Raw genomic sequence first — 27,726 nt, 5'->3', positions numbered from 1 at the left:
GAATCTATCTGAAGTAGTAGAGCAATTACTCAATTTCTATAAATCATTCATCTAAATAAAAGAACTTCTATGTTCATTTCATTTAGTATTCATTCTTTTTTTAATTTTCAATAAGGAAATTTTATTTGTACGAAACTGTGGATGTTCAATGTGTGTGCAGACGCCATATTTGCAGAAATTTGTAAACAAACTTGAACGATTCATCCTCGTGTTTTGTTTGATGCCAGATTATAACATCCATAATGTGAGGTAAATGTCACATTTTGTGTGCATCTTTGATCGCAGTTAATGTCTGTATACAGTTTGATTGCAGTTGATCCCCAAAGTAAGGTGCTGGTAGCTGAAACTTAAAACCGATCAAACATTTCGCCCTGGCTTTTTTAGCACGTCACTTTCAGTTTAAAAAGAAACCATCTCATAAACCTAAAAGAAAGTGTGTCTTAGCATGCTGTTGTACAACTTAACCAGTGAATTATCTTATCTGAATATCGGCTCCCAATCTCCCAAAAGTCTAAAGCAACAGCTATATACAGTTTAAAGCTGTTATCACCATGTTGGGCACTACTCCGCACATGGATAATAGGCATACATTTGAGGGATAGTTACTACTTTGAGTAAACAGTTCGTTTCTCATACGCATGGTCAGTTTAAAGTAGATACTCATAAAGTTATTTTTAAAATTGCAATAAAGAATGGTGTCATCTTTTTAACATCGCAAAATAGCCAATGTGACGATGTATATAATTGCATATATCTAGCACTGTGTTATAATGACAATTTATATCACTGACTGTGTTCTCCATTGGCCATACTGTATAGTCAGTGGGAGCCTTCAGTGCTAATGTCGTAGATGAGCAGGAATTAACATGTTGTATTTTTACCCCCACTATAAGCAGTTGTTAAGCAGTGCAGGTGATAATGTTTGTGATTTTTATGAAACGAAGACATCTGAATTATTCACTTCCTTTGTAAATATGTACAATGTTGCATTTGTTATTGGACCATATCAAAAGCAGGGTTGTCATGGGTGCACAATTTTCCCCCCGACCGTTGAAATCAAACCTGTAACCAATTACTCTTAACTTTTAGTAACATGATCCCCACAAATTAAAGAAAGGATGGTATTGGTGATAAATGCTGATTTTTCAAGTATTATCAGCTAACCAACAGTTGTCTGAACATTATCAATTTGGTCAGGAAAATACTAGGATATGTTTTCAGACTTTGTAGAGTTAGAGTTATCATATACTTATAAGGGAAGCTATATTATTTGGTTGACAATGGTTAGTTTGTGTGCATGACTGAGAAATTCTGAGTGATAGGTCAAGGCTGTTGCACGTTTTTCAGCCATGAGAAAGTGTCAACTGACAGTACAACAATGTAGCCGTTCATATAGCAGATATATAAAGAATGTATGGCCAGTGTCTTCAAATATAAGCATTATCTTGGAGAGAGTGAAGAAAGACAAAAGTGACGAGAAAAAAGTGGCGAGACAAATATGTCTTTTTAAACTTATCTTACAACATTGATTGAAAATCAGACTATGGAAACTTAAACAGTTGTGTTGTTCAATCTATGTTTATCTGACACTGACGTTATGCTGAATTTTGCCAAATGACAAATTAAAAAATAATAACAACATGAAACACCGCTTATTTCAACCACTATTTGTATTTCTAAACATAATGTTAAAAGTAAATTCAGATGGTTATTCTGTCGAAATTACTTGCACATGCACAAATACAGCCCTTTTCACTGCCGAATACAGCAAAAATATATGTGGCAGGTGTATTCCAACAATGGCAGTGTCAGTTGCAGGATATATGTTCACATGTAAATTAAACATTGTTTCTTATCAACAGACAGCCTACAATACAAGAGTACAGGGGTACTTGAGAACATTTTATAGTGAACTTTACAATAGTATAATAGGTATGGCTTACCCTAGTAACTAGGTACACATTTTCCAAACCGTGCCAGGATCAAAACCGACCCAGAACAGGTGACTCCGGTACTTGTTAAACCCCTTATCAAAAGTATTACACCATTTTTGTTGCAATGTTTAAAAGACCTTAACATTTTTCTATTTCAAAATGAACTAGAATTTAAGTAAGTAACTGATTACTCAAAGCAGTAAGTATTACTCAAATGCAGGACTATTCCCTGTATGCGGGGTTGTACCCAACCTGTTCACAGACAGCAACCATACACACGCCTTTTCTGTGCATCAACACTCATTAGATCATAAACAATATGGATATACCTAATGTGAGATTCAAAATTATGTCTTCATTAATAGGTCAAGTACAATAAAATGAGTGAAAAGGAGGGCACTGAGAAGAAGGAAGAGAATGGATCTAAACACTCCTCGGGTGCGAGAGCTAAGCAGAGCAGTGAAGGCAAGCCTAGCAACAAAGCACATGATGAACGAGTGACGGCCAAAGGCTCAAAGTCTGGTACATCAGGAACCCCAAACAAGGGTGGCAAAAATGACAGCAGGAAGACAGGGTCAGGGGGCCATGACAATGTGAGGGAGACTAATCGTAATCGTAATAATGCTCAGTATGATCGTAGTGGATATCGATCTGGTGATCGGGGAGGAGATAGAGGGACTGACCGTGAGAGTGGTGGCCGAGGAGGGAGAAGTGGAAACAGGGGAGGAGGAGATGGAGGCAGCAGGGAGAAAAGTGGCAGTAGTTCTCGAGGGGGTGGCAGAGGTGCATCTGGAGGTTCCAACAGAGAAAGAGAACATACACCTAGGTAAAAATCACATATCATCCAGGCATATCATGACTGTTATATATTTTTGTTATATTAATTTAACATCATAATAGTAAGTTCTTCTGCTGAAGAAATGTACATTTCTTTATTTGCATTTTATTTTACAGGAAATCTGATGCTAAGGACAGAAGAGAAGATAGAGAGAAGGGAGATGGGAGAGAAAGGTGAAAACTAATAACATTATGTTATTCTGTATTTGTTATCAGTAATTTGCCATGGATTATAAGTTTTTCACTCCTTAACAGATTTGGATTAACTTAGTTTACAGTAAGGATTCTGCCAAAGCAGCAGGATGTTGAGTTTGTCATACCTGCTTGCTTTATTTCATTAATGTTTACAGATTTGTGTAATGGTCTCCCATTAGCTCATTGTTGATCTGGAATGTATTCACAGTAGTTTACACACATTCTAGATTATATGACATCCTTCTGGCACCCTATTGGTCTGTGTCACATCAGCATTTGCACAATGCAGTATTTTGCAGCTTTAACTCAAATAACTAAGGTGATTGTAATTTGCTAGAATTCTTCCAGGAAATACACATAAAAGAATAAACACAACTTGACATGATGATATTTTAAAATCCTAAAACTCTCTGAAATGTAAGGAATGTTACTCTCTTTATCTGTCCCACAGATTGCATTCCTATTTGCTATAAATACATCTGACAACTGATCGTTGGTCAAACTTTTCCATGGCCACTTAATTTGTCGAACCTCTTTTAATCTTAATGTAAACAGATTTCTAGACACAATTCATTTATCATCATTTTATCATTTTATTTTATTATAACAAAATTTTAATGTATTGGATAATTTTGATTATACATGTTTTAAAATCAGTTTTACAGCTTCAACATTCATGTGCTATATCTTTACATTTACAGTTTAATATCACTATGTAAATATTGCTGATAATATTTTGAAATATTCTTACACATCCACTCAGTCAAAAGAAACAATCGTCAGCAAAAGAAGCTAAGTCTGTTCAGATGAGTTCAGCAGCAGATCTAGAAGCTCAGTGGCTGAAGGAGGAAGAAGAGAAAAAGAGGAAAGAAGAGGAAGAAGAGAGAATCAGACTTGAGGAAATAAGAAAGAAAGAAGAAGAGGAAAAGGTTCTTTTATTTATTAAAGATTTTCAAAGTGATTCAGCTGATCTTTAATTATTTAAAACAGCTCCCTTTCATGTTTTATAAATTATGTAGTAAACCATCAGTCAGTACAAACAAAATTAAATAAATGTTGTTCATCTGTTTGAATTAAACAAAATTATGCTTGTGAAAATAAATTAAAGTATGAACTATCAGAGTTAACATTGCTTAAAATCATGAATGTCCTAGCTAGCAAGGAAACTACAGATTGATGAAGAAAATTGCCTGTTTGGAATATTGGAAAATATGTCAATTATATTATGATCATCTTTCCAAACACTTTCATGTTAATCTACTGTAAAGAAATGGTAAGTTTCATAGTGTTCTTCATCACCTTAGATATCATATGGCAGTGAAATTGTAAGTGAAACAAAATTGAAAGGGTTCAAAGTATTGCTAAATAGCAAATATATATGAAATTCTGCTTCACTTTCTGCAGAGGAAAGAAGAAGAAGCACAGCGACTTAAGGAAGAAGAAATTGTAAGTATATTTATGAAATGAGGTATGACTTGATAAGATATAATGCCTTATTTCATCAAATGTATATTATGCAAAATGTGATTTTGTACCATATACATTACAATATTATATGATTTTGTATCTCTAATTGTGTGTGTCTTATGCTCTGGTTGTCGTTTACACTATTTAATAACTTAAATTTGCAGTTCTTGATCTTTTTATGTAAAATCAGAGTTTTAAAACAGATTTAAAACAAGTGGTTGGTTTTAGGAGATAGCTGGCTAAATAAAAAATGATATTTTGATTTTATACATTTCCCCCGAAAATTGTTGGTTTAGAGTTGGTGAATAACTGGCTACTTCTGATTTACCCAGCTTTTAACACTGAAAATATTGTTCACTCGTACTGTAAGATTTCAACTGATATGAATCAACATTTACTTCCCTTTCAGAAATGTATACAAGACTATATCTCAGAATGTAAGGAAAGGACGGAGAGTAAAAAATTAATGAGAGAACAGAACCTGGCAGCAGCAGGTGTGTTAAAGATATTGAAAAACTCTATTGATGAGTTTATCAACATTATCTTGTATATATTCAAAAAAGTGTTATGAAATTTGTAGCAACTTTTTACAGGCAGTTTATTTATTTATGATCAATAAGTTTTAACATTTAAGGTGCACAGTGTATATTATGGTGAATGATTTTTATTTTACTTACCAGAATGTTAATATAAAATGGAGCTGAGACCTGCATGTATATAACGTAATGTGAAAATGTTATGGGTGTATAATGTCTTAAATTTTAATGTAAAAAGTTACATATGATTTGTAAATATTAAGAGCATTTTCATGTTCAGTTCACAGACAGAAGTTGTGGTCCTTTTGTATAGCTGTTTAATCGCCAATGTTTTGTTTTTATTGTAGACCAAAGACCAGATGAACGGTTTTTCACTAAGCTTGATTCAAATTTGAAGAAAAATACAGCTTTTGTAAAGAAATTGGTAAGATTGAACTCACAGTTTTATAGTTTAAATACTTGAAGAAACACAATATCCTTCATGTTGTTGAGTAAAATTGAAACAGGAAAATTGCATCTTATTTTCTTATTTGGATAGTTATCAATAAGTAACAGTTAAAAAATCACTGGGTTAGTACAATCTGTGATTAATTGATATGTGATATGGTTAGTGTCAATTAAAATGAATGATATTTGACAAAGAATGTTTTTATAGTTTTGTAAAAAAGATAAATGAATATTGGTCATCTTACTTTCATTGACAAAGGTAGGAAGAACAAAATGACTCAATCAAACCTCATGGTATTTGTATTTGAAATGGGTATTCTGACCATAATTTATATAATAATATGATATAATATTTATGATAAATGAATTTAGAGTAAATTGAAATTTCCGACTGAATTTAAGCTATAAGAGCACAGCATTGTTAATCATGAATTCAATTTCAGAAAAATCTGACAGAATCCCAAAAAGACATGTTGACAAGAGAGTTCAACGGCCTAAATTTGACTAAATATGTTGGTGAAGTGGTAAGTAGGATCTCTCTCCAACATGGATTTGCTCTGTTCTCTATGAATCAGAAGTAAATTTGTAGCCTGTAAAATAATTTATCTTCTTTGGATTTGTCATGAATTCCTCTTTGTGTAATGTTTTATTACCAGCTGTTTAACAGACCACTTTTAAGGTATTTAAAAAATGATATTAAATCAGTACCCAAGCTGTTTACACAGTGATACACCCAGCAAACAAACAAGCAATTAGTACCCTCAATTACAATTTCCTTTCAGGCTGCAGCAATCACAGAAGCTAAACTGAAGATGTCAGACATTCCCTGTGCTGTTCATATAAGTAGCGTCATGTTCCAGCGCTACCATGAATTTCCTGCTGCTCTACTTGAAAACATCCAGAAGTTCCTTCTTGGAAAGAAGGAGGATAAGGTGAGAGGGGAAAGGGTATACAACTTAACAGATTAGTTATTTTGTACCAACTTAAATATAACTGAAGAATGATTATCTGTGAATAGTTAATGAACATAGATATAAAACAATTATTTCTTTTAGAATCATAATGATTTGTTTCGTAATGCTAGAGACAAAAATGAATAGTAAACAATGATTTGTACATTTAGATGAATTAGATTGGTTGATTAGCATTATAGCAAATATGCAATAACGTGTTTCCATCTTGACCACTATTTAAAGTTTCACAGATTCTTTATGTGCATTCTAATTTTGATCATGATGATATTATCATGCAGATAAGTAATCCCAGTAAATACCGTGTGGACCTGAGATTTTTTGCGGAGTTAGTGTCTGTGGGACTTTTCTCAAAGAAAGAGGGTTTGGCTGTGGTGGGCAAGCAGTTGGAGCAACTTGTCAATAATGACCATGAAGAACACAACAATTTAGCCATCCTGTCTAGTTTTTGTAAACACTGTGGCGATGATTATATGGGACTTGTACCCAGAAAGTACAGGTGAGTAGCACAGTACAGGTTGTTGTGTAAAAATTTGTACCCAGGTAGTACAGGTGAGTAGCACAGTGTAGGATGCTATGTAAAAATTTGTACCCAGGTAGTACAAGTTAGTAGCACAGTGTAGGATGCTGTGTAAAAATTTGTACCCAGGTAGTACAGGTGAGTAGCACAGTACATGTTGCTGTGTAAAAATTTGTACCCAGGTAGTACAAGTTAGTAGCACAGTGTAGGATGCTGTGTAAAAATTTGTACCCAGGTAGTACAAGTTAGTAGCACAGTGTAGGATGCTGTGTAAAAGGTTGGTTGGTATTGCTTTACAAAATGTTCTAATGATTGAACATTATTTATATCAAAACTGATGAGCCATTCCTTACCTAATCCTCTTCATTACTCAGATATATACCAACAAAAACAGAACACAAATACACAATATATGTTAAAGCCAATTTTTTCTTATTAATCCTAGGCCTTTCCTACTTGCTTTTTTTTTTTTTTTTTATTATTATTCAAATTTCTTTTCTATTAACTCCTGTGTGAAAAATTTACCTTGGTCAAACATCTTTCAAAACACTGAGACAATCATTTACAGTTTGATCCACACACACCTGTTTTGCAGTTATATCTGATGGTTGATCTTGATAAACAGAAAAATGTTTTACCTCAGATAGAAAATCCGTTTCAATGTTATAATATTGTTATATATCTCAGTTTTATAAAAGAAAGGAGCAAAACTGTTTTGTTTTAAAGGAACTAAAAACATCATCAATTTGAATGAACCAAAGTTTTCCATATTTTGAATTTTTGAGGTTTTGATGTAATAGCTTATTTTTTTCATTAATAGATTGCTTGCTGAAAAGTATTCACTGGAAATATCAGTTAGTCAGGTAAGAGGAAATTGATGACAGATATGGAAATTTTTCAGACAATTGTTATTATTCTGTGTCAAACGGAATTTTTTTTTTTTTTACATAGTTTATATTTTCAATTGTCCAAAAGATATTCTGTTTAGGCAAAATGGTGCTCATCATGAAAGAAATTTTTGACATGTAGACCAGGTCATTCTTGTTCTGCAGTTTTAGGCTGCTTTATTGATAGTCGTGGAAGTCAGATTGCTTCAAATTGCTTGAACTTATCAACATTCCACATCCAAGTGTTCTTAAAGAGCCTCTATAGGTTCTATTGAGTGAAGCCAAATGTTGTATATTCTACAGATGCTACAGCCAGAGAAACAGAAGGCCTGTAGAAATCTTATGAAGGACTACTTTCTGTCTCTCTGTAAACACCTGATACGAGTCTATAAAGACCTGAAAAGCATTGAGAGACACAATCGCAGGACTCTACAGGTGAGTATTTCAGGTGTTTTCATTGGAAATACAGCTTTATTGACAAGTGCTGTAGTGCTATAGATAAAGAATTAATGTGTTTATATTCATGTACTGTAAAGTTATACATACCATTAATTGTACGATACTGTTGGGGTGATTTATTAACACAAGTAAGATCCTTTACAAAGCAAAAGTACCAGGGCACTATTCATGACATCAGAATTTCACTATTTTCTTGTGTTATGCTTAAAGATAGTTTTTATAACACTACTTCTGGGTTTTTATTTAAGGAATAATTGTTGTAATAATTACACTAAATGTATTTTGTTATTTATCGTAAGACAAAGGGAGAATTGAGCAACGAGAGACGAGAAAGCTATGAAAATGCATTAGCTGCCTATCAAAAGCTTCATGGCAATACATCTGTGTATGCAGTAAGTATAATGCAAGGAACCATCTGCAAATAGGAAGTTTATATTCATTTATATTATTTATATAACAGACATCAGTAATTTACATTATTTGTTTTGAAATTAAGGAACTATAGATATTCACTCTCTTTTTCAATTGAATGTATGAAAAAAAAATTTATTGGGCAATCTGCATGTATGGTATCATAAGCAATGTGTCAATTGATAATTTTTGTGACAGGAATTAAAGTTTGAGAGAAAAAATTCACCAAATCAATTTCAATTCACTGGATAAAGATAATTATGATGTTTGCTCTAATTTCCTTTTGATCATTAAGCTATTTTACCTGTTGAAGTGTCAGTTTCTATTTTGGAATATTAGAAATTTATTTGCTAGACTATTTGTTGAACATTGATGTTTTGATATTTTGATCCAATCTCAGAATTTCGCACCTTCGTTGTAGGATCTGTTGGATGAAGACATGCCAGATTTACCAGAGGAAGGTAATGTGGTAGTTTATTGGGAAATGCTGTTAAGGTCATATTACAAATAACACTGAAGTCATTCGAGTTGATTTTATATAATGATATTCACTCTTATTAATGATTTTATACATTCTGCAAAAAAGTTAAATATGTGAAGGAAATGAAATGTATGATTTTTTTGTTTTTTACAAATACTTAGAATAACTTGACCTGTTCAGAAGAAGATATTTAAATGTTTGTTTTCGTTTTAGATCTGCTAAAAGATGAAGAGTCTGGATTTGATGTGTTTGATCCTTCAAAGAATGCAGAGGTTAGTGTCAAAGGTTTAGGATGGAGATAATGCACCCTAATCAGTTAGACTGATTTGTTAGCATTTTATGTTTACAATTTTATGTATTGATACCTAATTTTACTCTAGAAGTATAACCTTATGATCAACACTGTGTTCTATGTAGTTTCAGTATGTGGGTGACAGTACACTGTTTGAGGATGAGGATGCTAGAGCTTTTTACGAATCCCTGCCTGATCTCAGAGCATTTATACCTGGGGTGAGTACATCAAAGTACAGTCATGTATCAAATTATTTATATGGCAATATTTGTACTGAAAACATCTAATTCACTATCCCTTCACTAAATTTTAATGTAGTGATAAGAAATTACCATTCTGGTTAGTCAAAACTGTGAAAGTTATGATATTATTAGATATTGGAAAAGCTATATCATTACGAATGGTCATATAAAATTTCTTATATCATCACTGCAGTCTTTATCTAATCATTAACTTCCTAGATTTCGCTGGCAAAAATATGATTTAAAAGAAAAAGTGTATAATATCACTGAATGATTTTTATAATTATTTTGATTTTATGTTTTTGATAGATCTGTTATAAAGAAAGTGAACAGAGTACTGTCAAGGATGAAACCAAAGATGTAGAGACAGGATTGGAAGAAGGTAAATCTGTTTTATCTGTAAATAGCACTCTTATTAAAGAATTAATGATGGAGCAGAGCTTTTATCATGATTGAGGAGTAGGTTTGTTGAAACAATGTGCCAAAGTATCTAGGTTCAAGCTTAATTATTGAAAAACACTGTCTATAGAATCATATATATATTTCATAAGATTTGTGTTAGAAATATTGTATATTAGAATTCACATACACACACCCCAACACATTGTGGTCTGTGTGTAAGACAATGTTGTTGTATATCAGACATGGAGAACCTGAAGGTGGAGGATGTGGAACGAGAAATGGAGACAGAACAGCAAATTGCAGAGGTGGAGAACAAGGAAGCAGAGGCAGAGGCTGCCAAGACCAAAGATCAGGAGGACGAGGCCGGACATACAGTAGAAGAGGACTACAGTGCTCTTCATGATCTTGACAGTAAGTACATTTAGAACAAACCACACAGCTCACTTACCAATTAACAAATTAATCTATATTGTAATTAAACTAATTCTTGCTAAACTGACACATTTAATTTGAAATTTTCATTGAGACAGTATCTACCACAATCCTGCTCGGTGATGAGTTCAGACCAAATGGTGAATGTGTCTACCAGTCCAAAATGATGCTGCATGTGATGGATGAAATGTGTTTTGTGAAAATATTCCTGCTAAACAAGTGACTAAAGTAGTAATGATTTGGATGCTATCTCCCTACATGAAGATGAAATAGATTTGATATCTGATTGTCTTGAAAGTGATGAAATAATGCTTTGTTTAGTTGAAGATGATGCTGACACAGGCAACTTGATGAAAGTCCAGTTTGATGCGTATCTCTTATCTCTACCAAATTGTGTCAACAGGGACCTACTGGACAAGGTAACATCACAACATGATAATTTGTATTCTTTGAATGTTCTGATAATAAAATGGCTGTTTAATACACCAGAAAGGAGCATGTATTGGTGACATAGTGTCAACATTTAGTTCCTGACTAAGGTTTTCAATTAAAGTCATGAACACTGTACACGACCTGTTATCAATTTCTAGAGGTCATTCGAATGTCAAGATAACAACTACATAATCTTGATACAATTGTAAAATTCTGGCATATGTCTTGTTCTCCTTTCACTGACTTACACTTCCAACAAAATGCCATGGGTAATACTGACATCAGCTACTAGAGGTCACTGGAAAGTTACTTAAGGTCATCTGTAAGAGGTTAAGGTCATAGGAACAGAATTTCTGGGTAATTGGAGGTTCAGCTTGTTTGGAAGTTCATGACAGGAGTTTGCACCAAAATCATCAAACAAAATATTTTTAGCATCTACCATTGAAGAATCAAAGTCAGGGTCACAACAACAATATCTTTTTACAACAGGATAAATATATTGTTCATTTATTCCAGTAAAAAATGTTTCTGCTTGTCCTGCTTATCAGCCATCATACATACAAATTGACACTTTTAACTTGTCTTCTTGTGGTTTTAGTGATCAGTGTATGTAACATTTGCAGTTTAAATGTGTTGTCATAATAGCTGGAAGAACTGATGCTTTAATTTGAATGTACGTCAGAGCTAGTATGCTCCTCACTTGTCATTTCCCTGGTGAAGGTGACGGTATAGTCATAAACATCACACTCAAATCTTCTACTGGTTGTGTTATAAGAACTTCCATTTTATTGATTTGAATATGTTTGAAAATTAATTTCATTAGATATTTAATTAGAAAAAAAAACTTAACAACTTGATCCAATATATTTGTAGATGTCTATGTAGTGTATAAAGAAAGTAGGCTGTAAATACTTCTTAAAAAACATGTTCTGGAAATGAAATTGATGGTTATGTAACAAATGTTAATCTGACTGAACATCAAAAATATAATTTACGAACAGATTTTTTTCACATATAGAATCCAATGGAATAATGAGTTTGAGAATGCTTTACTATGTTTCAGGCCAGTATAGAGTTTTGTATGAATTTCAACAATAAAGCCAACAGGAAGAAGTTGGTGAAGGCTTTATTCACTGTACATAGAACCAGGTAGGACTTGCACATTCTCTTTGGATATACAGATTGGAGTTTCAGTGATAATCCATACAGAAATTATTATTTTCCCTTTTTATGTTGCATTAAATTCAATTTACAATTTTTTTTTCTAAATTTCCATGGCCAAGTAGTTAAAGCCTCCGAACGTCTTTATCACTGGCCCTCCACCATAGGTGTGGGTAAGGGGCCTACGTGGGTCATCCACCATAGGTGTGGGTAAGGGGCCTACGTGGGTCATCCACCATAGGTGAGGGTAAGGGGCCTACGTGGGTCATCCACCATAGGTGAGGGTAAGGGGCCTACGTGGGTCATCCACCATAGGTGAGGGTAAGGGGCCTACGTGGGTCATCCACCATAGGTGAGGGTAAGGGGCCTACGTGGGTCAATCGTCAGATATCGGTCGCTGGTGGGTGGTTTTTCCCAGGGATCTCCGGCTTTCCTCCACCAACCAAACCTGGCACATCCTTAAATGACCCTTGTTGTTAATAGGACATAAAGCAACAATAAACTTAACTATCTAATTTTAAGTTGTAATATGAAAATTTTACATTTACTATGTTTTAATCGGTTTCATTCAAAAATTTCAAGTTTATATTGATAATGATAATTTATGTGTTAATAACAAAATTTTGGGACATTTGATGTAGTAACCATGTAAAGGAAGCAGAGATTTTTGTATATTAGGTATGACCTGCTGCCATTTTACTCTCGGATGGTTGCGACACTGTACCCGTGTATGCCTGATGTGGCTAATGATCTCGTCCAGCTTCTCAAAGGAGACTTTAAGTGGCATGTAAGTGTACTATAGCAAACTTTTGTTAGAGAAAGGATCACCAGGAATGTTTATTAAGTCATCTATGTGGATACAAATCTACAATGTTACAAAATATATATTTCACAAGATTTTGTATGATAATATTAAGTCAGGAGAATATAATTGCTGGTAGGTAAAAAAAATCTTACAAATGTGAATTGTAAGAATTTAAAAGAAATGCAGTGAATAAGCGGAAATTTTCTATTCACTACAGTATATTACATATTCAGTGGCTTTTGACGTAATCTTAATCTCTATTTTGCTGGTGAAAATGATATCACTTTTTGTAACTGATAGCTATTGTTAATCAATTTGTTTTTCTTCATTTGTGAAGGTAAGAAAAAAGGACCAGATCAACATTGAATCCAAATTAAAAACTGTGAGGTTTATTGGTGAGTTAGATACATTGTACTTGTTAATATGAACATAGTTTGATTGAAATCATTGCTATTCAACTGTAGAACATGAAATCATTGCTATTCAACTGCAGAACAGTAATCACTGATTTCAGGTATGAAAATATTAAAAAAAAAAAAAAAATAAGAAAACTCACACATGAAAAAAACACAAACATTTTTCCAAGAGCAATTAGCATTTTGCACTCCAATTTTTAGTAAATAATGTATATGAATGTACTAAATATTTCCATAATCTTAACATTATGATCTTATTTGATGTCTTCCAAGTCAGTTTTATAAATCAGCCCTGCTGTATGCACTGACATGTGTGTATTACTTTTCAGGGGAGCTGGTCAAGTTCAAGTTGTATCCCAAATCTGAGGCACTACATTGTGTAAAGGTTAGCAATTTTATTTAAAATGTTTCTGATATAGTCCAATACTTGCCGTCCCAACTTATCATTGCTACATTCAACTTTTGTGACATTTACACTTACCATGAATGTAAAAGTCAAATCTATTTGGAGTTATTTCTTTTAAAATTTTAATCTTGAATAAGTGACTTACAGAAACAGATGCAGGGAAAGTTCCATGTTTATATGAGAAAAGTTAAATACACGTATAAAGATCACATATAAGTGACATGTTTGTATGTACAGGATTTGTTTGTTACAGTCACTGATGTTTGATTTTACTCATCACAACATTGAGATGGCATGCTCTTTACTGGAAACTTGCGGCAGATTTCTCTACAGATCTCAAGATTCTCATCACAGGACAAAGATTTATCTGGTATGTTAGGTGTCAAGTTTCTGTTATCTTCCATATTGAATGTAACTGTTTCAGTTATCACGTTTGTTAGCTAAGCTGGTTCTTGGTTTCACTTTGTTAAGTTAGTGTTAGATCTGTAGTAAACTCTCCTCTTTACTGTAATCAGATAAAATGCATTGTATACATGATAATTCAGAAATCATCACTGCCACCACCTGTTGTCACACATTACATTTTAGTGTCATAATGATGTGCAGGGTCATGATAACACGGTCAGTTAGAATGATGGCCATGGGTGAAGATCTGAGATGCGGGGTTCGATGCTTACTGCCGTTGGTGGTTTGTGTTTCTCAGAATACTGGAAAACAGCTTCTTTTGTAATGTAATGGCTTTGTTCGTTGACAAGACACTTTACCGTAATTGTTCTAGATGGCATGTTACAGGTCTCTCCTATGTTGGACAGTTAGGTAGTCTTCAGCTACCCTGGCTGTTCTCGGGGTGATTGACTCAGCAAACTTTATATCTGTTTGATCTTCCACCCTATTTCACTTCTGCGTCATAATTAACTTTGCCAGGATGTGATGATGAGGAAAAAGGCAGCTCTACACTTAGACAGTCGGTACACAACGATGATAGAGAATGCCTTCTACTACAGTAACCCGCCAGATGTTCCCCAAACCACTAGAAAGGTCCGGCCCCCTCTACATGAGTATATCAGGAAGCTGCTCTACAAAGACCTCTCAAAGGTTACCACCGAAAAGGTCAGGATAAGTGAAAAACAATTAGTGTAAAGATATTTTATGAAAGAAAAGAAAACTATGCTTTGATTTTGTATGTATCTGATTAATTTGTGTGTTTCTTTTTACTTAATTACATTGCAGTATTGTTTTAATTCATCAACTTAAAAAAAAAAAATTCAAACAAGTTGATTTGCTTTTGTGTATGTTTTGCTGTCATTTAGTTTTCAAAACGTTGATTGGTTGTTGAAAGTGCCATCATGAGCATCAGTTATTATCTTTCAAATATAAACCACTTGTGTTTTTAAAAAACATATTGTTTGATGGCAGGTACTGAGACAAATGAGGAAGTTGAACTGGGATGATCGTGAGGTAAGAGTACTTTGTTTGGTTTTTAATTTGTTATTTTTCATTCAGTGAATGTCCCTCATTCTACGATTTTCATAAATCTTTTCACTAATCATCTAGAGTTAACGAAATTTGTTGTTTCTTACAGATAGCGTTCTATGCCACTAAGTCATTAATAGCTGTATGGAATGTACGCTACAACTCTATACACTGTGCTGCCAACCTTCTGGCTGGTCTAGCGCCTTACCATGTAAGTCTGATGCACTGAAAAATATTCTTATCATGTTATTTTTGTGTGATAATATTGTAGATTGTATAAGATAAAAATTCTCTGTAGAATTATTATGATTGTTTATAAAAGTAGAGCAAGGTTTCTGTTAGCAGTAATTAATGGTATTGATATACATGTGTGTATTTTCTCATAGTTAACCTGTCGTCAATTCACCTGATTTTGTCCTATTGGTCAGTAGTATGGCATGCTCAGATCAGGAAAATGCTAAAATTATCTGATTTTTCATACCTTAAAATCAATATTTAAAATTTCAAATATTTTTGGATCAAATAAAGTCGACATAATTATATTCAAACTTAAAACATTATCTGAATACATACATAAGTGAAACCTATACATTCAGAATTAATTTGAAGGGCTTTTTCATTGATGATCATATATTAAAACACCCTGTCACCTCTTATTTTGAAAGGCTAGGACCAGATATTCAATGACTAGAAGTTGGAGACATCAGTAATGTGTCTTGAGTTGGATATGAATGTACTTCATGGTGAAAAACCATTAGAATTCAGTTTTTTGTTTTGTATGTACACAGGAACATGTGGCTATACAGGTTGTGGATGGAGTACTGGAAGACATCAGGATTGGCATGGAGGTAACATATCACAGAACTAGTGTTTTATCCTCTTAGAAGTGATATTTCAGTTCAAATCTTTCACCCATATAGAGGTGATATTTCAACATGTTAAAGAAAGTCTATGAGAAAGTAATTCACCATGGAACATACAATTACATGTACAACAGGTGGTCTTGAGTAGTCACAATTTGTATTAAATGTGTCATACATGTGCAAATAGTCTAAAGTTTGATAACTCTGAAGCTATTTCTGTCTCTTTCTTAATATTTTGTGGCATTTTGTATCAGACAAATTTGTTGTTTGATGGTATACATTTGTCAACATTATGTGTGACAATTATACCAATTTGGTGATCACTTAAGGAAAGAAGGGGCTGCCTACAACAGGGCCTCCTTCCAAATTTTTGTAAATGTTCTGTTTTTCTCTGGAGGAGGGGGTTATTTGCTGGTGCAGGAATCAATTTTGCCAATTTAGCTGTGTCTTCTGCCTTAGAGTCATTACAAAATAACAAAGAATGCATTATATGTCTCCTGTGGCAACACTTGAAATTTTAGATGTGGCCTTTAGGAATATTGTGCTTCATATTTATGATAGATATGTACAAAGGTCCACATAACCATTTAACATTTAGTGTTGTCGTCTTTTTTGGTGTCAAGCAATCTCTGATTTTGTTAGGTTTTTATGGAATTTGTTTGTTTGCTAGGTAAACCATCCCAAGTACAATCAGCGGCGTGTGAGCTGTGCCAAGTTCCTTGGAGAACTGTATAACTACAGAATGGTGGAGTCCACTGTTATCTTCAAAACTCTCTACTCCTTCATCACTTTTGGAGTGGTCTTTGATGGTATCTATTTAGTATGAACATTGGAATGAACTAACACTTTTATACACAAGAAAAAGTAACTTTGAGGCACTATTAAAAGAAAATGATGTTTATAGTTTGACATGAATTCTGGTGATGATAATGAAATGATTTGTAGGTGTAGATTTGAAATATTTAAAATGTCAGGGAGATGACCGTACATATATATTTACATGTACTCCTGCTAGTAAACAACCATATATAAAATTTGAAAGGACTGGAAAAACATTGCAATGTCCAATTTATGATAGGAGTTTGGGTTCGAAACAAAGATCATTTTAGGTTTAATTTATTGATGGTCTCTGTGATATTATGTACTAGCTAGCTGAAACCACAACATTTTGATAAAAGGAATTAACAATAGCTATACACAATGACAGGTCATCCATTAGTCATTCTTTTGGAATGCTTTCATTCCCTCTACACCAAGATTTGATTACCTCAGTTTGAAGACATTGGTAACCAATGTAACAGTATAACACATCAACTATTAGAATCCAGTTATCTGCATTAAATGTTGTGTAATAACGCTGAATACAAACTTCATTTCCTGCTCATGTAGTGTGTATCTTATTGTTGTTTTAAAGTAGGTATATTAATGAGGTTGACATGTATTTTTCGAATACCTGTACGTATACATCCCATGTCATTAATGAGAAGACTGATTATTGATATGTGCCTTGCAGACAATGGTCAATCAGTTCTTGACCCTCCAGAACATCTGTTCCGTATCCGCCTCACCTGTGTGGTGCTCGAGACCTGTGGACAGTATTTTGACAAGGGTTCTAGCAAAAAGAAGCTTGATTGCTTCCTCATCTATTTCCAGGTTGGTTGGTTTGATTAATGTAACAACTACACTGTACAAGATGTTAATAAATATTCATGACTAGAATTCCATACTTAGTAAACAGTTTTGGATAGATGTTGTACATTTCAAACGGGGGAGATTATCAGATATTTTTTAAATTTCTCTCAAATTATTTCAGCGGTACTATTGGTTCAAAAGACAGTGCAGTATTTGGACTGAAGACAGGCCTTTCCCCATAGATGTTGAAAACTTGATGCAGGACACTATTGAAGCTATCCGCCCCAAGACACAGGTGCCTCAGAGCTATGAAGAGGCTAGCAAGGCTGCTGAAGACTTGGAGAATGAATACAAGCAGAAGCTAGGTGTGTAATTTTATTGAGAGCATAGAATATTACCAGTGTTCTTCCGTCATGTCTGGTCACATGCAGTTCCAAATCAATGTCACATCTTTAGGCCCTCTCAACAGATTTGGTTCATATTTAAAAGTATCAACATCAAGCTCGATACTTGATCAGATTTTAAGTTAGCCTGTTTCATTCTTTACATAAATGTCATTTGTTATGTATTTGTATGTATAATACCATGACCTCTGGTAATTAGGACACTAAAGCAAGACAACATATTGCATGGTGGGATGAAAGTTGTTCAGTAATATTGGTCCACATTTCAGGTCAAACGTCAGATATGATATTACAAATTAATAACATCTTTTATAATCAGAATTTTGTGGGCATCATATTTTGATCTTATCAAGAAATATATGTTTAGTCCATTGTTTTTCTTCATTTCGTTTTATAATGGGCATTAAAAGGCAGTTATGCTGTACTTTGATACAGAATATTTTTGCACTTTCACATCGTGATTTTTGTCATACCAGAAAGGTATCATGGAAAGACACAATCACAAATAGTTTGTGTAGTGTTATCTTTTTGTTGTACTTTGTGTTGCTAGCATCTGTGTTACCTATCATCGAGACGGATGAGGGAAACAGCAGTGAAGCAGATGAGGGAGGCCTTACCACCATACAGGAAACAGAGGAATTGGGTAGGTACCAGTCGTTTTAGACTCGGCGCAAGTAACATCATTGACAAAAAATTGTCCTTCAGAAAGATCACTCATTTGTTTGATCCTTGACCTACTGTCTCAAGGTAGACTGTCTTTAATTATACGTGACATAATAAAGATAAGATTCAAGATGAAATCGAAAACCGATTGTTCTGAAGCTTATTCATGGTGGTTGTTGTGGTTGATGCTAAGGTCCTGTTTGGAAGGGGTAATACAATTTTCAAAATGGCTACACTATTTTTGTAGATGATCTAAGTAACAGTTTGTCCAACACTGAGGATGACAGTGAGGCGAGTGGAGATGATCGTAGTCAGAGTCAGAGAAGTCACACAGGCAGCATGAGCAACCGTGATCAGGGAGAGGTAAGGAGAAAATAGGTTTTGTGAGATCAGGACCAAAAGAGGAAATGAGAAATTTGGAATGGAAGATTGATATAAAGTTTAAATACATTTTTTTACCTTTATGAAAATAAAAATTCATTTTTCGGTCCATCTCTCTAAGAATCATATTTTCTATGGACAGAGTTTTGTCCATAAAGAACTCATATCTTTATTGTTATGGTCCCTAACAAAAATTTGATATAAAGATCAACAGTCAAAGGCTAACCTTACTGTCTCTACCAGAAGAATTACTTAAAATATGTTGTTGCTCTTGCAGAAATATTCTTGAATACATTCCTATTATCAAGTGAGGGATACTTTTTTCCCCTACTGTCTGTCTGTCCATCTGTCAGAAGAAATTGGTGCTTTCCTGAAATTAATCATAAGATTTAAGGTGTCTGCAAAAAGTAATTTTCAAATTTCTTGCTGCTTATTAATAGGTTCAAAGCGGGATAATGTTAGACACCTCAGAAATTTTGAGGAGTCTGAAGGAAGAAATCTTAATATCAAATTCCTGCGATTCTAAAGACATAAAAAATATGATCTTGTAACATTTCAGCAGTGTGTGCATACTATCGTACTAACTTTGATGAAGATTTGTTTTATTCACTTTTTCACATGTTTGATGAGAATTATATGTTTTCCAGGAGGGAGAAGGTGTTGAAATGAGTGAAAATGATGATGATGACATGTTGGACACCGATGCAGAAGATGATGAGGTAATTTATAGTTTATGCTATTATTGGTGAAAAAAATAATTAAACAAAACTAGCTGAGGTATGGCTGGAGCTGTAAAAATTGTACTGTTTAATCATTATTTTATTTCATCATTACTTTTCTTGGTGTGTATTCCACATTTTTGTAGGTTAGGTTGTTTGTAAAACAATTACACAGTAATTTGACCTCTTTCTTTGATGCTGCATGTTTTCTGAAAAGTCTAGAGAAGTTCTTAACTTGTGACTTGTGAATGTCAGAAACTGTGATCTATAAGTTCTGCTAACGTCTGAATGGAGAAGTAGGGGTTGGGGCATACATTGTTACCCATATCCAACTGTTCCACCCCACTCTATTGCATCCTGAATCCATGCCACATATTGTGAACTTCTCAACAGATTTTATTCATATTTTTGCAAAGAACCAGGGCAATCATATCTTCTAGAAATACTTTTTCTGATTTCATTTACCTGATTATTGTTATTTGCTTGCAGAAGTTAAATATTAATTGCCATTTTTTTTGTCCAGATAACCCTGTTAACAGGAGGTCCAAGATTTGTCAAGTGCTCAGAAGATGATGACTTCATGACAGCATTTGACAAGATGATGACGGATAACATTCAGGTTATTATTTAATCTTCACTAAATTCAATGAGTGATGGTTGTTCCTAACGACCAACTCCTTTCCTGCAATGTATCCTCAACTATATATTCTGAGGAAACAGCAGTTCACAACAAGCAAATCTTTCAAGTTTGAACTTGGTTGCTACCTTTATAAATTCTTTAAGATAGTTGCTTATTTAGTGTAGTTTCATACTAATTAAAAGACGGTATCCTGAGCAGATTTTATTTTACTATTTAATATATATGTTTAATTATGATATGTTATTTTATTTTGTATCTTTCTTTTCAATTATGTTTCTTAGGCAAGAAATCAGGAGTCACTCAAAGTACCACAGCTTGATATAGCAGTCCCGATGCATTTGAGGGATAAAAGTAAAAAGGCAGCTTGTTCTAATTTCTACGGTAAGCTTTAAGATCATTATTATGTTAAGAATTTCCCTGATTGCCATGTTTCCTTGTTTCCTTCCTTTATATTACCTGAACAAGTATTTCTGTAGGTGTGGAGAGGAAAGAGAAAATGAATATATATGTAATCTCTAGTCCTTTTAGTGCATGGGATATCTTCACTTTCAAACGAGATCTGAAATTTGTTAAACTGTACAAAATTGTATGAGATCCCCCTACATTGTCCGAAGGGGATGAAAGGTGCGATTAAATCAACTTAGATACAACAAAAAATAGCCAACATTATCAATTAATTCATGCCAGGAAAAGCCGTGTGCAGATTATCTTGGGGCCTGAATACCCGTCATGCAATTTGATTCAGTTAAAAAGTGTTAACATGATAAACTAGCTAATGTTACAGTATTTGAATTTTTTTTCTCCACACTCTTGCAAAAGTAAATGACTTTTTTTCTTGTACTTCTGTAAAAACTGTTCTTATGATTGATATTTCATTTTCATTTTTATAAGTATGACACATTGGACATGAAATAGAATGTCTCTCACTTCCAAGAAAATAAGGGATGTAGGGTATGAGAACTATGGATAGTGAAATTTCACTTGTTGACATGATCTAGGGTACGCTTTTCTGGGTTTTTATCCTATAAGGTAATTTTGTAGTCAAAATGTATAACCTGAATGTGCTGTGATATTTCATTAGTTAGACTTATTAAACAATAATTGGTTGGTTTAACTATGGTTCTACAGAAACTGTGGAAGAGCCGAAGGAGAACAAGTCTATAGACTTTGTGCTGATGACCAGAAAAGGCAACAAACAGCAGGTACAAAATTATTTAATTGTAGACCAACTTTTTTCTTTCACAATTACCTCATCATAAGTTAGCAGCAATTAACTTCTGTAAAATAGACTATATAATACAATGTGTATATGTATTATAATTGTAGTTTACAACCCGTCTTAATTCATGGCAATTGACTTTTGTGAACGTTTCCATCATAAAATTTAAAAAGTAAATGGCATGTGAAAGAAAGTTAATTTACTGTGTATGTCTTAAGATTTCAGAGGTGTAGTACCATTTATTGTCTTCTTAAAGAAATTTTCTCAGTCTTTGTTAAGCAAGGATCATGAAGCATTGTGTATACATCAGTTACATGAGGGTGATGTAAATGTACTAGATTCATGGCCCGTATTTACAGAGTTATACCTCTTTGTTAAAATGTCATGTACAGAGTAACAGACAGAGGGAAATATGTTCTTACATGTACTTACATTGCTCAAGCATGTGTCAAACACAAATATCTGTATGCAATATGTAAAAACATTAGTTTTTCCTCTTCCAAACTCTCCATTTCAACACATTTTTACAGATATGTGTCATCACTATGACCAAATACAAGAACGAAAAGACCAAAAATATTTCCAATAACTTGCTTTCTGGGAGCATTCATCCAATCCATGGATTGTTTTGTTGTAACTACAATTTTTTTATATATATACATGTACCAGTATTTAGGAATTATGGATATATCCATTATATATGACTGAATGTATCTGCAATGCTGTGTAATTTGCAATAATCATTTCCATTCAAAATAAATTCATCTAAAAGTGTTCAAATTAATTTCAGTTCACCAACCTGAATGTACCAATCTCTGCAGAGTTTGCTGCTAAGTACAAAGAAAGGGAACATGTAAGTTGTTAGGAAGAAAAGCATGGAAGGTTTTGATATAGATTGACTGTTTTATTTGATATTTTTTGACAAGCATAGTGTAAGAGAAAAAATGTTATCTTATTTTAACAAGGAAATTTATAACTTGTGTCTACTGTATTTTCGTTACAGGAATAATGATTTCTTTATACAGATATCTTGAAATGCTTATTGAATGATATAAAATGATATGACAGTGAAAATATATAAATGAAACAGATAAAGTGAGATTTTTATCATAAATAGGGATTGTGTTACTACCGGTGAAGGGAAGGTGTGAACGTTTCAAGTACTGTAGTACTGAACAAAGTATTGATAGTATTGTACTGAAGTACTTCACCAATCGAATTCCTTAAATTTATGCAACAAGCTCTCTGATTGGCAGAGCCAAGTCTAGATCGATTGTGGGTGGAGCCAGGTGAAAAAATACTGTGCAGACATCGGCATTTTACAAACACTCGACTGTCGCGAGAGGTTAATTGGAAGAGTCCAAGTCACAGGTGGCTTCAGATCAGACCTAATTGGGTTGTCCCATTTTTTTCGTTCTACACCCAATGATACCTTGCTTTTCCATCGATGGTACAACGAGAAAACGAAAGTTACTCAGTACTAAACTAATTTACGTACAAAATATTTATCAACAGGTTAGATCACTGGGACCGGAGAATTCATAACATCTTAACAGTGAATATAGTCATATAGTCATTCTGTACTAGTTTTATTCATATATTTATTTTTTTGAAAGGGGGGGGGGGGGGAATGGAGAGAGAGAGGTTGGCTCAAAATATTTCGGTTTAAGCCCAAGCTCTATTATATGTAACAAAGAATTACGAATTACCTGGGACCTCCTGATATATGCCGATAATTCATACTTCATTAAAAGATAAAGGAATTCTGTGGTCCCATATATTTTTTTATTTTATTTTTGATCTTTCCATCGAAAATTATACATATCCGCAACATGTGAAAAAACTTTGAAGTTGGTTGGGCGGAATATCTAGAGCATTTACTACTGCAAGTTCCAGAAATTCTGACACAAGTCGGGTATTTGCCCGAAGCCTCTGTCTCATGACATTGAATACATATTCAGTTACGATGTATTCCGGGGAATAAGGCGGCTGAAAAACCAGGGACACGCCATATTCTTTCAGCATATTTCTTAAAATGCGCTCTCCCTGTCTATGGTGATGGAATCCACAAATATCCATCACAACCACATCGCCTTGTACAAAAACAGGATTCCCCATATCGTTCGTATCGGACATAATTTCGTCGAAGAAAATTTTGCGTACTGTTGCCGTCGTCGGACATGTTTCCAGCGATTACTTAGTAATTGTTATGTAACTGATAGTGTACAATAACTCCGCCTACCGGAACAAATTGGGTGTCAGATCAACTATTCAGGTTGTCTAAACTCCGCCCCCGACCAATCACAGAGGTCGTTGTATACTTGACTCGATTATTTGAATACTTCAATACAATAGTATCAATACTTTGTTCAATACTATAGTAAGTGTGTCGTTCACACCTTCCCTTCATCGGTAGTAATTAATTTCTTTGTTACTCTAACATTAGATGAGTTCTATTGTTTTTTTCATTTTTCATTTACTTTTTATTTTTTGTTCCTCAGGCAGAGAAGATGGAGAAAGAAAGGATGAAACAGGTGGTGCTGGGAATCCATGAGCGACAGGAGGAGGAAGACTACCAGGGTATGTGTGTTGTCTGACAGTATCTCAGTAGTCACACACTCACTCAGGTCTAATGTGTATTGTCAAAGACAAAAGACACAAGGTCTTTACAAATTTAAAGAAGCATGTTTACAATATATATCTCATGACTACAGGGATAGATTTGGTGTTTATCAACACCATCACAGTATCATTTTCTGTTACAGATAAGATTTTGGATGTCGTCAGTAAAGGTTTTAAACATCAAAAGTCACACTTAACTACAAAAAACAGAAGCTTGTGTAAAACATATCTGAAGAACCTCTCTCCAGATCTATTTAGAAAAAATATTAGAGATTGGGAGTATATCTGTGTGAACCCCTGATCTTTGTTTTTTCTCTCTATAGTAATGATTTAGGGCATAAATGCTCAATTTATTATTTTCCCCACTTACATAAGGGGAGTTACATCATAATCACTTGATGCAGCAGTGCACGTATCTGTGAAAACCTGGTTTACAAAACATCTCTTGAACCCATTGACAGATGTACCTCAAATTCACATCATAGCATCCACAGCAAGGTCTACACCTGATCAGATTTTGATGGTTAAAGGTTGAAGGCTGAAGTTCTATATTACTGTTCACCACTTTTGAGATAAAAAAAACTTGTATATAAGATATCGCATGATCTCTTTGATAGATTAGCACTCAAGAGATTTAGGTCAAGAGAAAAAGATCAGGAAGTAGGGGATAACTATGTGAGCCCTGCTCACTACGTTACTATTTGTATGTCCTATCATTGCACATGGTTGTTATTCATTTCTGAGATTATTTGAATTGCTTTATTAAGTAACAAATTATCAAAGTGCACACCTCATCTTATGAAAGTGTGTAGTTCTTTCTCATTATAATTTTGTTCATTTCATTATAGAAATGATAGCGGCTTTGAACAGGCCAATGCCATTGGTGAATGCCAATCGGGACAGAAGGCTGAGAAACTACCAGCATCCAAAGGGCGCTCCAGATGCTGACCTTATCTTTGGCTCCAAGTAAGTGTTATTCCTTGAATCAAAGGAAATATTAGTGCAGTAAAAACATTCTCACAAAACTAGATTCTGGTTGTTGTTTCTTTTTGCTAACCAGTTAATCAATCCTCTATTTCAAGTCAAAGATCTTTGGTAGAAAATTTACTATACAAATAGTTAAAGTGTAACACAGTTTTACTGGACAAATGCTGACAGTGTAACAAGGTTTTACTGGACAAATAGTGGCAGTGTAACAAGGTTTTACTGGACAAATAGTGGCAGTGTAACAAGGTTTTACTGGATGAATATTGGCAGTGTAACAAGGTTTTACGGGATAAATAGTGCAGTGTAACAAGAATTTGCATGATAAATAGTGCGGTGTAACAAGAATTTGCTAGATAAGGGTGGTGATATAACTTGTTGATGGAAAAATTATATCAGTGGTTTGTTGAAGCTTTTTTTTTTCAAATAATGATTGTGTAATTAGTTAGTGTACATGTCATTTATGTTATTACCTGTTCCATTGTAGGAAACGCTGAAATGTTGGAAACGAAATGTGAGTGACCAAAATCAATGCAGTACAAACTGCTCAAAAGCTACAGTTGAGGCTGACAAAACTAAAGAGTGACCTGCTACAATTCAATCTGCAGATTCTCCCCGAATATTGAGGATCAACTCCAGTCCTTCTAGGGCAGGAAGGCATGGTCACTAGACATTCTCCCCCAGGGCTACACATAGCACGTGTTTACCCTGCACCAAGGAAAGTGAAAGCCTAACTTCAATATTAGTTTATCTTGCATACCAACATTAAAATCTAAATGCATGTCAGATTAATTTGTGATTCTAAAGTATGACATGGTGAATCCATGAAATTGGTGATTGTGTTGATTTTTTACGTTAAAGATACTTTCATAAGATGGAGAAGGAAGTTCAGACAATATTACTAGAATACAAATTGATGATAAAACTCACAGTGACTTACATGCTCCTACAATAGGTTAATTACTGTAAAAGATAACAGCTGTGTGTAGATTCTTTAATATGAAATTTTTATACAAATTGTCTTTGTTCAAAATGAAAATTTTGTTAAGCTGTGAAGGAGTTGTTGACACTCTTTATAGCCTTTATGCAATTTGTAATGTTTATCTTAAGGGATTTTTTTAGTGATAAACGTTGTTGGAGATCCATCGAATACATTAATGATAAAGAGATGTTAGGTCAGAGCTGATACAGATTAATTTGATGGATATGCTCTTGGTCCAATCAAACTTTTAAGGTAAAATGGATAAATTTTGGGATTTTTTCCATGTCCAATAACTACTTTAACAGAGGGACATACAGTTTCTCGTCTTTGTGTATAATTACAACTAAAATATAGATAAAGTAAAAAGTTCATTAAATTGAAGTATAGTTTTACAGATGTTACACTTGTGAAATATTTATTGAAGTACTTTTTGGTGGAAGTAATTGTTAGAATTTGATAACTTGGAAACAAAATTGAACTTTAAAAATCATGAGGGTCTGGTTCTTCACTTAACGTTAATTTCAATGGCTGTGCTACATTGTTTAAATGAAATAAGAGCACAGCTATAGTGGAGTAACTCTAAACCAGCAAAACTCCAGAGACGATTAATTTAGTAAAAAAAGTTTTAAAAACCCAGAAAACTTGAATATGAAATTTTTCTTCCTGATTCAACTGATGCTATAGCATTTCCTAATGATACGTCTTTTAGGGATTTACTATAAACTATTTGATATGTACTTAAAAAACGTTTTTCCAGTGGTACATTTGATAGTAATAGTGTTTTTCTACTGTCCATATTATACATGTTTCTGCTGGTAAGATGGCTTTCTTATCAGACAAGGGATTCCACTGTCACAACAATTATTTGACATCATATTCAATAATGTCACATCAGTGCCAAGCAATTTCTCCTATAAGGGTAGAGAAAGAAAATTGTCATTATGAGTTTTGAGAAAACTAATGCTATCAAGTCTGGAATATAATGGTAATAAAGATTAAAGTTTTAAGTTATAAAGTCTTGTAGGTCAAAATAGTGTGATAAATATCGAACAGAATTAATTATTATGTCTCTGTTCCCTGTTAAAATACTGCTATTCACAAGTAAACATTGCTTTAAATGTTTTGAATACAGTCTGACATGTTACTGATATCACACACCTTGATGAAATCTGTCTCTGTAGGTTTTCCTGTGTCAGATGTAGGTGTAACCTATAAATAAAAAAGAATTGAAAATATGTATGATGTCACAACACTGATCGAGCAGCTGCTTTTTATTCTCGTTTTGGAATTCTGATAGAAATGTTATAATGTACGTTTTATATGGACAGTAACTGGAACATAAGTATCAATTTGATTTTAATTGTCTGATGCTGTCTGATATTGAGGAAATTAAAAACCTTCAAATGCAGAA

At 33.7% G+C, this 27,726-nt stretch overlaps 1 protein-coding gene across 1 annotated transcript; it reads left to right on the top strand.

The window, feature by feature from the left end:
- Window positions 1-165: 165 nt before the first annotated feature.
- On the top strand, window positions 166-27,726 carry LOC132549293 (regulator of nonsense transcripts 2-like). The gene is made up of 41 exons (XM_060213214.1): window positions 166-249; window positions 2,300-2,760; window positions 2,889-2,945; window positions 3,730-3,895; window positions 4,371-4,412; window positions 4,843-4,927; window positions 5,317-5,393; window positions 5,860-5,940; window positions 6,199-6,348; window positions 6,669-6,886; window positions 7,728-7,770; window positions 8,098-8,229; window positions 8,553-8,645; window positions 9,086-9,125; window positions 9,359-9,417; window positions 9,563-9,655; window positions 9,989-10,061; window positions 10,322-10,492; window positions 10,835-10,932; window positions 12,009-12,094; window positions 12,785-12,893; window positions 13,249-13,306; window positions 13,657-13,712; window positions 13,987-14,103; window positions 14,658-14,843; window positions 15,150-15,191; window positions 15,316-15,417; window positions 15,995-16,054; window positions 16,740-16,878; window positions 17,583-17,722; window positions 17,883-18,066; window positions 18,656-18,748; window positions 19,016-19,131; window positions 19,797-19,868; window positions 20,392-20,487; window positions 20,790-20,889; window positions 21,637-21,710; window positions 22,518-22,580; window positions 24,229-24,307; window positions 25,198-25,315; window positions 25,821-27,726. The coding sequence occupies exons 2-41, from the start codon at window positions 2,315-2,317 to the stop codon at window positions 25,828-25,830; spliced, it is 4,224 nt and encodes a 1,407-aa protein (XP_060069197.1). The 5' UTR covers window positions 166-249; window positions 2,300-2,314; the 3' UTR covers window positions 25,831-27,726.

This window comes from Ylistrum balloti, unplaced genomic scaffold, assembly GCF_031769215.1.
Source record: "Ylistrum balloti isolate Yb309-2 unplaced genomic scaffold, AGI_CSIRO_Ybal_v1 Utg370052, whole genome shotgun sequence".
Classification (NCBI taxonomy): domain Eukaryota; kingdom Metazoa; phylum Mollusca; class Bivalvia; order Pectinida; family Pectinidae; genus Ylistrum; species Ylistrum balloti.
The sequence above is the reverse complement of the archived record's forward strand: the minus strand, read 5'-3'. Positions and strand labels throughout refer to the sequence as shown.

Excerpts from the sequence above, each read along its gene's own strand:
- LOC132549293 (XM_060213214.1), top strand. The coding sequence starts at position 2,315 with ATGAGTGAAAAGGAGGGCACTGAGAAGAAGGAAGAGAATGGATCTAAA. Across the intron at positions 9,126-9,358 it reads GCCAGATTTACCAGAGGAAG|ATCTGCTAAAAGATGAAGAG; the intron begins GTAATGTGGTAG and ends TTTTCGTTTTAG. Across the intron at positions 9,418-9,562 it reads ATCCTTCAAAGAATGCAGAG|TTTCAGTATGTGGGTGACAG; the intron begins GTTAGTGTCAAA and ends TGTTCTATGTAG.